Source organism: Protopterus annectens, chromosome 7.part0 (assembly GCF_019279795.1).
Source record: "Protopterus annectens isolate FY-2018-M chromosome 7.part0, PAN1.0, whole genome shotgun sequence".
Lineage (NCBI taxonomy): Eukaryota > Metazoa > Chordata > Ceratodontiformes > Protopteridae > Protopterus > Protopterus annectens.
The window spans coordinates 1,224,862,668-1,224,877,070 of record NC_056739.1 but is presented as its reverse complement, the minus strand read 5'-3'; the positions used below and the strand labels follow the sequence as shown (position 1 = coordinate 1,224,877,070).

Sequence of the window (14,403 nt, the reverse complement as noted above, 5' to 3'; positions counted from 1 at the left end):
TATAAAGTGGCAGAAAGTATTCTAAGAACTAAGCCAACAGGAAAATGGAGAAAGGAGATTCTGCCAATAGGGATGACTGCAATTAGGAATATAGACAATAGGCAATAGGAGGGTGGAATTTATTGGAGAAAACTGGGAAAGGAACCAAGGTTTTGGGAGGAAATAACTTGGGAGAGAAAGATGACAGAATGGGAAGATGCCAAGAATTTATTTGGACTGCAGATTAGAGATTACCTTCCCTATCAAGGATTGATATCAGAGTATAGGCAGAGAAACAAATGGGGGCGGGCTAAATGAAAGACCAGCACTGGTAGAGTTTTTAGTAGAATCTAGAAAAGAAGCGACCATTAAAAAAAGAATCATTGGTTGAGCATATAAAATATTGCAAGATAACTATAAAATCAATCAGAGGAGGTTAGAAAGGATTGGGAAGAGAGACTGGACAAGCAATTCACAAAAAAAAAACAATGGAAGATATATGTATGTCTCCCAAATATGCAACAAAATCTAGAAGATTTAGGATTTTTGCTTGGAAATGTTTACATATATATTTGTATACCCCAGGTAGACTCCAGATAATGTTTCCTCAGATAGAAAGCAAATGTTGGAGGTGTGACAGGAAAGAAAGACATAATTGGAAACTGATTTTTCTAGGAGTTCGGTGAGTTGGTGGACTGTAGGGATTCCCTGCAGGATGAAGTGTCGGACATGCTGGGTGGGGAGATTGTTGTGACAAGGGAGGTGATTTTTCTGAGCTATGCTATAAAATCGGAATTGCCTAGATATGCTAAGGCCTTGATGTGTCTAATTATGTTGGCTGTTAAAAAAGCAGTTACTAGAAAATGGAAATCAAAATCTAAACCAACTCTACTAGAAGTAGTGAATATAGTAACAGAGATAAAACAACTGGAATTAAGATCTTTAGAAAAGGGTAGGAGTAAACTATGTAGGAAAAATGGGAATTGTGGGAGCAGTACATATAGGGTAGGATTGAATGAGGTTTAAAAGAAGACAGGACTTAAATGAGCTATGTAATGTTTGACTGAAAATGATTGGGTAGATTATAAATGATGCATAATGTTTGCAACTGGGAGTGTGTCATTATGGTTTTTGATGTGAAATGCTTGCAATTAGGATTGTGTTGGTGCGGTTTGTATTCATTTATATAAACGTATGATTGCCTGTGTCACAAGGGATGGTTTAATAAAGATGTGTTTTGTTAAAAAAAAAACAGAGGAATTGAATAATTTATGTAATGTTGCTTAGGTTATATGACATATAGCAATATATGTGAAGTATAATGTTTGTAAACATGAACTTGTTAATACAGTTTGATTTATTTTATATAAATGTAAATGTGCGTATGTCTCAAGTGATAATTTAATATTGGTGTTTAAAAATTATATACTTATTCTTTCATAAATGTATCATAATTTTTAGGCTTTCCAGTGCTAGGTTTGTCCCACCCACTGCAAAAATAATCCATCAGCACTGTTTCCCCTTTAACCCTTACATAAAAAAAGCTTGGCATTTCAGATTTCACTGCGCACTGCCATCAAAGACTGCAAATATAACCTTATAAAATCATTGCAGAGGAGAGGCTACTCCTTCATGGTGACTTAAGAATCCTCATGCTAATGACCATAATTCTTCCTGGGTATTGACCAAGTTTCCACTGGTCTCCTTAAAATATCTCGAAATACCTCTACTGAAAAGGCATAAACATTGTTGGATCTACACAGTAAATAAAATTGAATTAATAAATATTATTGATGACATGTTTCTATGTAGCTAATGATGGTACTTACATATTATTGCAACCAGGACCCGATGCTGCACTACTGACATATTTTTATGACATTATCTGAAAACATCACCAAGTTCAGAAGGGACAGAGCAAATTTCTGAGCTGAATCAGAAATGTTCCTGAAATCATTGACAGTTGAGGGGTATGCTTCCTGTTACACCGAATATCATTTTCAGATTAATGTTGTTGGTATTTAAAGTTAGTCGTTCAAATCTCGACACACAGAACACCTACGTAAGGTACAAGTGAGCACCAACATGAACACTTCTGAGACCACAGAGAGCAAAATCACTAGACAATAATATTTAGACAGCATTATACAATGTTATCATCTTGGCTTAGTACTGCCCCTGGCTGCTGTCCGCTCCTGCCTCAGCGTCTTTTTCCCTCTGTACCCTGCTCTTCACTGTGCTGTTCCTGGCCACTTTTTTGTGAGAACCTAACAAACTGGTGACAAAGGACCCATTCAACAAATAGCCGTGGTTTCCTCTCCTAAGCCTCTACTCCCAGCTCCCACCTTCAAGGATTTCAGAAATACCCTGCTCTTCACTGTGCTGTTCCTGACCACTTTTTTGTGAGAACCTAACAAACTGGTGACAAAGGACCCGTTCAACAAATAGCCGTGATTTCCTCTCCTAAGCCTCTACTCCCGGCTCCCACCTTCAAGGATTTCAGAAATACCCTGCTCTTCACTGTGCTGTTCCTGACCACTTTTTTGTGAGAACCTAACAAACTGGTGACAAAGGACCCGTTCACCAAATAGCCGTGGTTTCCTCTCCTAAGCCTCTACTCCCAGCTCCCACCTTCAAGGATTTCAGAAATACCCTGCTCTTCACTGTGCTGTTCCTGACCACTTTTTTGTGAGAACCTAACAAACTGGTGACAAAGGACCCGTTCAGCAAATAGCCGTGGTTTCCTCTCCTAAGTCTCTACTCCCAGCTCCCACCTTCAAGGATTTCAGAAAGTATGTTATCTGTGTCCTACCTGTAAACTTACTACCGTTCACTGTTGCTTCAGGGGTTCAAAGCTCGTTCTGAGCCGGGTCGTCCAGCAGCCTCCCCCTCCCCCCTCATACGTAGCTACCTTGTACTCTTTACACCTTTCCCACCTGCTACTACCCCTTCTACCAGCTTCTTTCCCACCCTTAACTAGAACTACAATCCTCCTCCCTATACTGCAACTGCTTGAAATTCTAGCTTTGTCCAGTAGGGGGCACTACTGACCCTTCTATTATCTCTCCAGCTCACCCATTTTATTCTGATAGCTTTACACTTTACTTATCTGACCTAGAGCTACTTGCTACCTCACACTGTACCCTTTATTCTAGCTTGCTTTACATCCCTATATTCTTGGAGACTCCATACTTATTCCCTGCTCCTTTCCACTTCATGCTTACTTCACTTACCTGGTGTATTCTTCTTTGCTGACTGATTGTTTCTCCTCTAGCTGCTCTGCCCCTTGTCGGTCTATGAGATCTTGTAGACCTTGGACCCTACCTCCTCTCCCACTTCTCTTACTTAACCTATCCTTAATACCTAACCTGCCTTCACTTGTTCACCCTTCTGACTTCTGTAACTTTTGAACCTCACTTAGCACCTTTAGCATATTCGATTAGCCCTCTGGCTAGTCTGTTACCTCCACCTCCTGACCTTTCTGAGTCATCACCTTTCTCCCCTCCCCTCTCGGCCTTTATACCTTCCTCCCCCTCCTGACCCTTCTGTGTCATCACCTTACACCCCTCCCATCTCGGCCTTTACACCTCCCTAAACCTTTAAATACCCCTAGTCTGGCGTGGCGCCATCTGTATTAGCTTAGTACTGCCCCTGGCTGCTGTCCGCTCCTGCCTCAGCATCTTTTTCCCTCTGGTGAGTGAAGTTCGGTTGTTTGTTAGTGATGTGCTTCATGTAAATTGTGATTAACTGTTCTTATATGCTTACTGTTACACTAGTATTATGTTTAATTTGTGCAATATCACTACATACATAACTGTGAGAGTCTTCTATTACTAGTGCTATTTACCCTAGTCTGAGCACGCCAGTTAAAGGCGATTAGAGATACTCCTCCCACGTGGCACCTCCGTAAGAGCGACTATGTCTCAGGTGTTGGAATTCTGTTTGTTTCGAATGTAGTGATCAGTTGTAGTGTGGGCTTTATTAACGTTTTTGATTACACAGTATTAATGCTTGTTCTAAGGTGCATTTTCTGTTTCTCTCTTTTGCTGTCCTGAAAGTTTTAGTGTAGTGTAGATTGTGTGAATAATATAAAGTGCACAAGTATAACCTGCTTGTTTGATGGGGAATTCCTGATGTTTCTGACTTTGTTGTTCTGTTTTATACTTTCTGATACATTCCAAGTGCTGGGTAGGTGTTGGGATTGGCTTTATAAATCAGAGCGACTGGGGCTACATTTAGTATCTGAATCTGGGATGTAGACTAGTCATATTACACACGTACGCTTTATCCTTGCTGACTACGCGGCAACATAAGCTCGTTCATTCCCCTTAGGCGAAATAGCCACTGTTATGGCAGTTTACCAGCCGTAACGTGTGCTCCCCTTACCAAGTTGATACTATTGCTGTTATTCTTGCACAATGGCAATGTCTATGCTGTGTTAAACATTGTAGTGCAGTAACACATACTTTAATTATTTTAAAGTGCCGGATGTAGGTCGGATATGGATATTCAATCAGTGTAACTTGAGTTACATTTAAACACCTAGATATGGTCGGCATGCTTGTTATTTACTAAAGGAATACTGCACCTGGCTAACTACATAGTAATAAAAGTACGTACTCTCCCTATACGCCAGATAGCTGTTGTTGCACTGCTAGGCTGCCTGTAACAGCTATTCTACGCAGTTCTAGTCCTCAGCTTAGCGAACCTTCTTTCAACCTCCTCTGGCTGCTACCTGGGCGTCGGACTCTAGGAATATTAGGGATCTTAGCTTTATTTAATAATTTACAGACTGTACTACTACTAGTGCCACCTTTATAGACATTTGCATACTTTCAGGGCTGCGAGCAGCCCTGTTAGCCTTACGACAACAACACTGAAGCATTACCAAGGAGACTAGGAAGGCGGGATATCTCTTCTGACTTTTCTACACTTGGTTCCACTTTTATTAGGTCTCACTACTGATAGATATATTTAAATCCTAGTTAATAGGCTACGTATTGCATTTTAGCAGTCTCACTTCAATGCGGATGCTCATGCCATATCAACAAAGCATGTTCTCCCAGCCAACAGAATAGAGTGGTCCTTCTGCATGCTAGCAGCCTAACTCTCATCCTGGTGTCATTTTACAGCAATTCCTGACATTTTTAACACTCTGCTCCTGAACTATGGCACTGTTGTTTTATTTATATGCATGTGAATGATAAGATTATCTTAAACTGATGTGTTACATGCTATCCAATTGAACCTATAAAGAATGTACTGCTAGATATTTGTTAAAGAAACTGCATACCCTGTTAGGAGATTATTAGCTTCTAATGATTCAATGAATGCTCTACTTTTTACTGTCATAATTATTGTCTTAATATCATATATTGTTGCTATTAGTTTCTTGCTACTTATCATTACTGTTATCTCTCTCTTTCCTACAAGTACCCTGCTCTTCACTGTGCTGTTCCTGACCACTTTTCTGTGAGAACCTAACAAACTGGTGACAAAGGACCCGTTCAACAAATAGCCGTGGTTTCCTCTCCTAAGCCTCTACTCCCAGCTCCCACCTTCAAGGATTTCAGAAAGTATGTTATCTGTGTCCTACCTGTAAACTTACTACCGTTCACTGTTGCTTCAGGGGTTCAAAGCTCGTTCTGAGCCGGGTCGTCCAGCAGCCTCCCCCCCTCATACGTAGCTACCTTGTACTCTTTACACCTTTCCCACCTGCTACTACCCCTTCTACCAGCTTCTTTCCCACCCTTAACTAGAACTACAATCCTCCTCCCTATACTGCAACTGCTTGAAATTCTAGCTTTGTCCAGTAGGGGGCACTACTGACCCTTCTATTATCTCTCCAGCTCACCCATTTTATTCTGATAGCTTTACACTTTACTTATCTGACATAGAGCTACTTGCTACCTCACACTGTACCCTTTATTCTAGCTTGCTTTACATCCCTATATTCTTGGACACTCCATACTTATTCCCTGCTCCTTTCCACTTCATGCTTACTTCACTTACCTGCTGTATTCTTCTTTGCTGACTGATTGTTTCTCCTCCAGCTGCTCTGCTCCTTGTCGGTTTCTACCCGCTCCGTTCGCCCTGCGGGCTCACTCCGCTCCCCTAGCCTACCCCCAAATCTCACCCACCCCCAGAGGTCCTAGACTTATACTTCACTGGCCACACCCCCTTCCATCCTATCTCTCACCTTTCCAATTCCAGGCCACTCCCCCATCTCACTCAAATATTTAGAACTACCCATTACCTTATTTAATCACCCTTTCCTTATTTTACCACTCCTACAGCTTCCATCTATCCACTTTACTATCTTCTTTCACAACTGTTCCTCATTTTCAAACTCCCCCAAACTCTTCCCTTATTTCTCTGTACCCTGCTCTATCCCTTTCATAACTCACTTCTTCATTCTACTTCACCTATTTATACTACCATATCCCAACCTAACATTACTCTCTATTATGGCTCCATCAAATAAACATATCCTCTTAGACATACTACTCTTAACCACCACAATGACCTCACTTACCATACCTTACTTACTCACCCACTATGAATATCTTTCTCTCCCTGAACAAAACCCTTACATCCGGCAAACAATAACACCCTATGTCATCTGCTCCCATAACCACAGCAATATAACCTGTATGTCCAGCTATATCCTACCAAAATTCCACAGAACACACCACATTACCTGTTTCTCTTCCAAAAAGACTCTTCCTAACCACTTTAAACTCCTTAAATCTCTACAGCACCCCCAGCAAAACCCCCTCATAGACGGTGATGTCCATCCAAATCCTGGCCCAAATAATAACTATACCAACAACCAAAACAATTTAACATCACCTACAGTCTCTACACTAACAAAACCATGCAACTCCCTCCTAATAGGCCACCTTAACATTAGAAGTGTAAACAATAAAATTTCCCATCTACATGCTCTCCTTGATGTTCACTCATTTGACATACTATGTCTTACAGAAACTTGGCTTAAACCATCTACTCTAGACCAGGAAATTACCCCTCCAGGATTTAACATCCTTAGAAATGACCGTAAAACAAAAAAGGTGGAGGTATAGCCCTTATTTATAAATCTAACCTCCAAATTACCCCCATTAATGATTTACCATCATTTGCCACCAGTTCAGAAATCCTAACTACCAAACTCCAAATGAATAATTTCAAATCAATCTACCTTCTCTGTATGTATCTACCCCCAGGTAATAATACCAGTACTCTTGAGAACCTACTTCTTCATCTCTCTACCCAACTACCCCAGGAGACCATTGTGCTTGGTGACTTTAACATAGACTGGTCCAATTGTAGTTCTATGAACCCTACCAATCACATAAACCTCTTTGGTTTCACACAATTAATAACAACTCCTACAAGAATCCACAAACCCAGTAACAAGGAAACTACTCTGGAATGGATCCTTATTAATAGTCACCCTAACAATTATACTCCAGGAACCCTTCCTGATGATATCAGTGACCACATGCTTACCTACATTATTAGACAAAAAGTCCATTATCCAAACACTCATAACATCAAAACCTCTCGCTCAAAAAGATTCTTTAATCCTGACAGCTTCCTAACGGAGCTGCAAGCATGTGACTGGTCACCACTAATCCATCTAGAACTTGATGAATCCATTAAGTACTTTAATACTAACTTTCTTCAAATCCTTGACTGCCATGCTCCTATATGCACTACTATAATAAAAACCAAATCAGCCCCTTGGCTCACAAAACAAACCAGGCAGAAGATACTCCTTAGAAATAAAATCTGGGCAAAATGGAGAGCTACCAAATGCCCAACAAATCACATTCACTATAAACAGCTAAGGAACGCCACTAAGAAGGATATTCTTAGAGATAAAAAAGATTTCTACCTTCAACTACAACAAACCTACCAACAAACTCCTCAAAAGTTCTGGTCAGGAATAAACAAACTCCTTCATCCAGGCAACACCACTGCTCCAGACCCAACTGGCTTCAACCATAATAATTCCACCCTGATCCCCGATGCCTTTAATAACTACTTTACCGAAGCCATTCTAACACTAGCTAATTCTTTACCACCTCCAACCACTTTCCAAACTAACACCTGTAATAGTCCCCTACCTACCTTTCAGATTCAACCGGTATCTACATCCCTCATCTGTAAACTACTTCGACAACTTAAACCTTGCACCCCTTCCGCTGACCATCTCCCATCCGAATTCCTACAAATAGCCGCAAAAGCCATCGCATACCCAATCTCCATCATTATCAACAGGACTATTACAGAAGGCAAAATCCCTGCACTGTGGAAGATATCCCATATTATCCCACTACACAAAGGTGGTCCTTCTACTGAGCTTTCTAACTATCGCCCTATTGCCTTACTTTCCCCTCTAGCTAAGATAATGGAAAAATGTGTTCACAAACAATTACTTACTCACCTACTACAAAATAACCTACTTGCAAACTGCCAACATGGCTTTAGGCCATTTCACAGCACATCGACTGCCCTCTTATCCTTTACAGATTCCATAAATAAAAATCGTAACAATAACTCTTTCTCCTCTGCCCTATTTATTGACCTGTCTAAAGCCTTTGATATGGTTAACCACAAATCACTACTTGACAAACTAATTGCCCATTCTCTCAACCCTCAAGCTATACAATGGTTTAGGTCATATCTGGAAAATAGACAGCAAGCTGTTCTTTGGCAAAACAATTTATCTTCACTACTACCAGTCAATATCGGAGTACCCCAGGGCTCTATCCTAGGTCCCCTTCTCTTTTCTTTATTTATTAACAATCTACACAACGCCATACCACAAGCCACATGTATTCAATACGCTGGTGACTCCACCTTAATCTGTACCGCCAAGAACATAGCCACTCTACACTCTCTTACCCTAACTGTTTTTCAAAATGTTGAAAACTGGTTTATGCAACACTGCCTCCTCCTAAATCCTAAAAAAACTAAATTACTGCTTTTCACCCCTACTCACAAATCACCTACTCCATTCCTCTCTTTAACTTCCAACAATGGTACTATCATTACCCCAGATACTACAACCCGCCTTCTAGGTGTAACTATTGATAATCGTCTCAGCTTTGACGAACACATCAACTCCACTATAAAGTCTGTTAATAAAAAACTTGGTACCCTCTATAGAATCAAAGCCTTCCTTACCCCTTCTGCTAAGAAAACTATTGCCCAAACACACCTCATTTCTACCCTTTTCTATGCCTCTATCATTTATACTAACCTATCCAAAACTAATCTCTTGAAACTCTCCACCTGTTATAATAGCATAGCTAGATTCATCACAAGCTCCCCCTTTAAAACTCACCACTGCCTTAACCTCAAACAACTAGGATGGCTAGAATTGAAAAAACATATACTCAGTCAACAATTGCTTATTACTCAAAAGATCCTACACCACCCTAACAACACACCTATCCTCACTAATCTAATTACACCCTATACAAATCTATCCACACTCTGCTCTGCTAATAAGCTTCTAGTTTCCTCTAATAAAGCTAATAACAAAGCTGGGGATTCTCTCTTCTCAAACACTGCAGGAAAAATCTGGAACCAGCTTCCTGCAGAAATATCTACCCTTGCATCTACTTCTCTTTTTAAAAAACACCTAAAAGAACATCTAAAAACTCATTGGCTTTGTCCATGCACTAACCCTGACTGACATTGGTCTCTCAACTTTTATTTTTTAATTACCCCTTTTCCCTACTCCTTTTACTTAATTATCCAATTCATATTACTTCTCCGTCTTTTGAATGATGTATACACCACTTGTCCTCTCCTCCCCATCTGAGACTTGCACATACCTTCTATTGTGTGATGAATTATCAGTTAGTAGAGTCTCTATTAAACTTGCTATAATTTGAAATGTATTTTTATTTACTCTCTATGATAGCTATGTATGTTTATAAATTGTTAACTGTTGTAGTTCAATAATGTATCATGAATTTCCCTTTTTAATACTAATACTAAATTATTCTGGAATCCTTCTTATGCCTATACATTGTTAACTTTTGCACCGTTCATGCTTGGAGCTTTTCTCCCAGGGCCTCTACTGAAAATGGACATATATCCAGCTAGACTAGCCCGGTTAACAAATGTAAAATAAAATAAATAAATAAATCTTATTGTGAGTGTACTATCCCCGACAGATTATAGCATATAGGCAAATGTTGGGAGCCAGCAACGGTATATTAATGACATCTCTTCGAACAAATCCAGTCCTTTTAAATGTGTGGAGGGGTTAGGAAGTGGGAAGTAAACAAAAGCAGAAGTGCACTAAGGTGCTGGCAGAGTGCAGTAAACATTAACAGCAGGGCTGTTGGTAAATCTAAATCACTGGTGAGCCGTACATTGTATGACAATTTGAAGGCTGTTCTCAACTGTCACGTCATGTATGAAAGAAAGGCAGGAGCAGAGAAATGTCCCTTCACACGTGACTGCCATGCCATCCTTCTTCTTTTGTACTTGCAGATACAAGTTAAGGTAACATTTCCTTCCAGTATGACAAGGCACCATTAATGTGCACTCACAGGTGTTCATTTGGAGGTCACCATGCATTTTGGAAAGATAGAGCAGATTCTTAAAGGTTGCAGTACGTGTAATACGTATTTACATTTTATTTTAAATCGCAAGTTTTGTCAGTTGTTAAAAGGCATTGGCAGCCAAACTGTCACAGGAAATGATAGAATGTAATAAAATATGTCAATAGTGCGGCATCAGGTCCTGGTTGCTATAATACGTAAGTATCCTAATGATTTCTATGTCTGTGATGTAGTTCTTAGTATGTTTAAAATAACTGAAATGGCTGTGATGCGCTTATTACCATGATGATAAATTAGACTACTCAGCAGGAGAGCAAAGACTGGTGGGAGGGATTAATGTTAGTAAATGTAGTTTTTTTTGTTTGCATTACAATGGCATTTTCATATAATAGTCATAACATCATAATTTTCCTGGCAATCTTTGTCCCACCTGTCTGACTGAATTTGTGGATAACTTATTCACTGTATGGTGCACTTACTGAATATTGCTAATGCAATTCACATCTGGATATTTATGATAATGACTGTTCTTTCAAAGGAGCAATGGATACTCATGTGATGAGCACTTATTTTTCTAAGGAGAAATGGCTAAATATTTCTCAGCATTCTATAGAGGGTTCTTGCATTTTCTATATTTTCTAGGTGTATTACTATTTTGAATTTTTTATGTGTGTTTTACCAACACAAAGATAACAGAATACCTGTATGCATACATTTAGGAACCTGGACGAGTGGATGGGGCACCATAAATTCTTACCAGGGATAGTGCCCACAACCCTCCTGGACATGGGCAGTCATTACTAAATGCAATCCTAGGTATTGACTAGCATATCTATGGTATTACATTGGGATGAAATGGCTAGGCTTGAAATGACTTCTTGGTTGATTGCCTAGTAAACTCCTATAATCCTATGGTCCTATGATGCTACACTAAGAGGTGGATTATTTTCATGCATTTGAAAGTCTTTAAAATACCCATCACAGTTTTTTTTAAACATACATGTTAGTAATGTAGCATCATATGTTCATTTTATTGCATGCCAAAAACTTTTTAGCTTTGTAGCACAAGTAACATGTTTCTTCTCACAAATAAATGAAACTTGCATTAAGTATAACATGCGAACAGTCTAACCTATAAAAAAATGTTGTGACTATTCTTTATAAAGCAAGCCTTACGAGAGGCCCAAGAAGACCTTGCAGTTACACAGAAAATCCTTGAAGCAGCAAAAGCACGTCTAAATGAAGTAGAGGATGGAATTGCTACACTTCAGGCCAAGTACAAGGACTGTGTGTCCAAGAAAGAGGAACTGGAATTTAAATGTGATCAGTGTGAACAGAGGCTTGTGCGAGCTGATAAGGTAACATCCATAAATAAGTGAGATTGTGTCATGGAAATTGTTCTTTAGCTATTTAACACACTACTTCATTCTGTTTACTTCTGTACTGAAATATGTATGTTCTTTCTTCAATTCTTTTACTTTGTAGTCCAGTTTTTATTTTGAACTAGTTTCTTTTTAAGAACTAATTGAAACAAGATTTGACTACATTGCATAGATGTGGCTTTGGTGTTAGTTTTCTTGATTAATTACTCCAAAAATGTGGGCCTTCTTGAGATGTCTATTGTTGAGTATTTCTTTCTTGCCATTCTGAATTCAGCATTTTTTCAACAAGATCAAAAATTTGGGAAGATCCATATCCTCATATCATTGCACACCATAATGTGCCACACAGACTGCATAAGAACATTCATTTCTGTAGCCCACTAGTTCTTTTCTGACATTTTCCCAGTTTGGCTCTTGATCCTTGATATAGTCAACAAAGTCTTGTGCTTGCATGTAAAACATCTCAATAAGTGTTGGGATGGCTGTCAGATTACCAGCGAAGGTCCATGTTTGCATTGCTTATTTTACATCTGTGAAGAGCACAGTGCTGACCGTTGCCACAACTGCTAAAGGTTCAGTTACGTAACATCAAAGAAGGATAAAGCTCTTTGCCTACCTCAAGAAGATAGTGTCAGTAGCTTTTCACATAGTTTTAAAATATTTTCCTCACAGTCGCAGACATAAGTCAGAACATCACCACAAAAAGAAGCAGTCTGAGGTCAGATTCAGGCCTGAACAATCTCTAAGTCTACCCCCTAACCTGACCACACAAGTCATAAGCTTGCCATCATGTAGGAGGGGGTATTAGTATTGCACTCTCTTGGTTCTGTGAAGATTCAAAGGATCTCAAAGCCAGTGTCTCCGAATTAGGCAAGGATAGTGAGACCTCCCACTCATCTCTAGATGACCCTCAGGTTTATGGGAAGGAGCTTTGACTGCCCTCAGACTCCTGTTCCTTCCCTAATGAAAGTGCCTAACAGAGTCTGTGGGGAAGAAGCCTAAGGAGCCTAGGAGTATTCTGACATGGAGTCTGTAATTAGAGATACGGTCACAGAATCCTGTCAGCAATCCCTGAATCTGCCCAATATGCCTAAGAAAAAAGCTGATACCTTTAAAAGGTAGCCTTCTGAGAAGGTTGACCAGCTCGCTAAGCATCCCACTGCTTACTCTTCTTTGATCCCTTTGGTTCAGCATAGATTTGAGAGTCCATACTGTTTTGCCTTCTTGACACAGGACTCAGAGTGTAGTGCTTTGTAGAGACAAGAAGTTTACTCCTGCGCTAAACTGGTGATTAAATTCTGAAACTATCTCACCTAAGTTCTGAAACTGTCTATCTCACCTCTTCCAGCAGATGCATAGGAGTCACCCACCTGGGGTACAAGGTGAAATAGGGTTCATCAGCAGTTGCTTATGGGCTTTCTTGCAGTACCAGCATTCAGAAATGAATTTTGATACTGTAACTACTGTCGGAGCTGAAGCACTAAACTGCTTTGTTGTTAGTAATGTAACCCTAGCAAGCTGTTATTATATTTGTAGCAAGCAGCTTGCTACAGTTTCAAGCACAATTCCTCCCTTTTTATTTTTTGTTATTCTCAATTTGGAGAGAGGGCATTTTTTTCTTTTTCGTGTATTTATTTATTTTGTGCTCCTTAACTTACAGTTGAGAGCCACGAGATTTGAAACTGGCACCAGGCACTAGTTGTGCAAGCTACACCTCTATCTCCCAGTTCCAGGTCCACTTCATAAGGAAGATGCTCAATAAGCTCATTGACCTACTTGTGTCTGGACTTATGAAAGATCTCTGAATCTGTTCTTAAGGTGTTTGAATCGATCTAATGTGGTGGTAACTGGATGACTTGGGCTGTATATTCATTCTAGCTGATTTTTTGTCTTTTTATTGTGAAAATTATGAACACAGGGTAAAATTCCATGACTTTTGGACTGAACCAACATTTGTTTTTGGTTGTAATTTTACTGTTTTGAGTAGATTTGGGTCTGGAAATTAATCTGCTGGAAACTCTGGTCCTGGAGTCTTACTAGCTGAAGGGGGACTTTTAATTTCCTTTCCTGCAGCCAAATTTTTTCAAGGTAGGATTTTACTTGGCATCCACTTTTTTTTCTTTGCTATTAAAATGTATTTACCTTTACTCCTTGTCTGGCATTAGTGTTGCTGGTATTTGACCTGTGCTTATTTATGCTAAAGAGCACTAAAGACTTTGTCTGCTGACTGCAGTGAGTTGACACTTCTTATATTGGTTTCTTTGCTGCAATATGTGAGCAAGTGGATTTTTTGCTGTGGCCATGGAGGAGAGATAGAGTCATCTGTTTTATGATTCAAACAAATTAGCTGCAGACCTGTACTGCTCTTACGGAAGCTAGACTGGACCATGCACCATCTTCTTCTCAGGCTCTGACAGAACATAAAGCATGCATATCTCTGTTTCTCTTTATTC

At 39.7% G+C, this 14,403-nt stretch overlaps 1 protein-coding gene across 1 annotated transcript in view; it reads left to right on the top strand.

Moving 5' to 3' along the window:
* The window catches only part of DNAH1 (dynein axonemal heavy chain 1), a 5,225,710-nt gene that overhangs the window by 3,877,224 nt on the left and 1,334,083 nt on the right, over nt 1-14,403 (top strand). Inside the window, exon 58 of the mRNA XM_044076389.1 lies at nt 11,735-11,926. Within this exon, the coding sequence (XP_043932324.1) occupies nt 11,735-11,926 (192 nt within the window). The remainder of the gene's footprint in view (nt 1-11,734; nt 11,927-14,403) is intronic.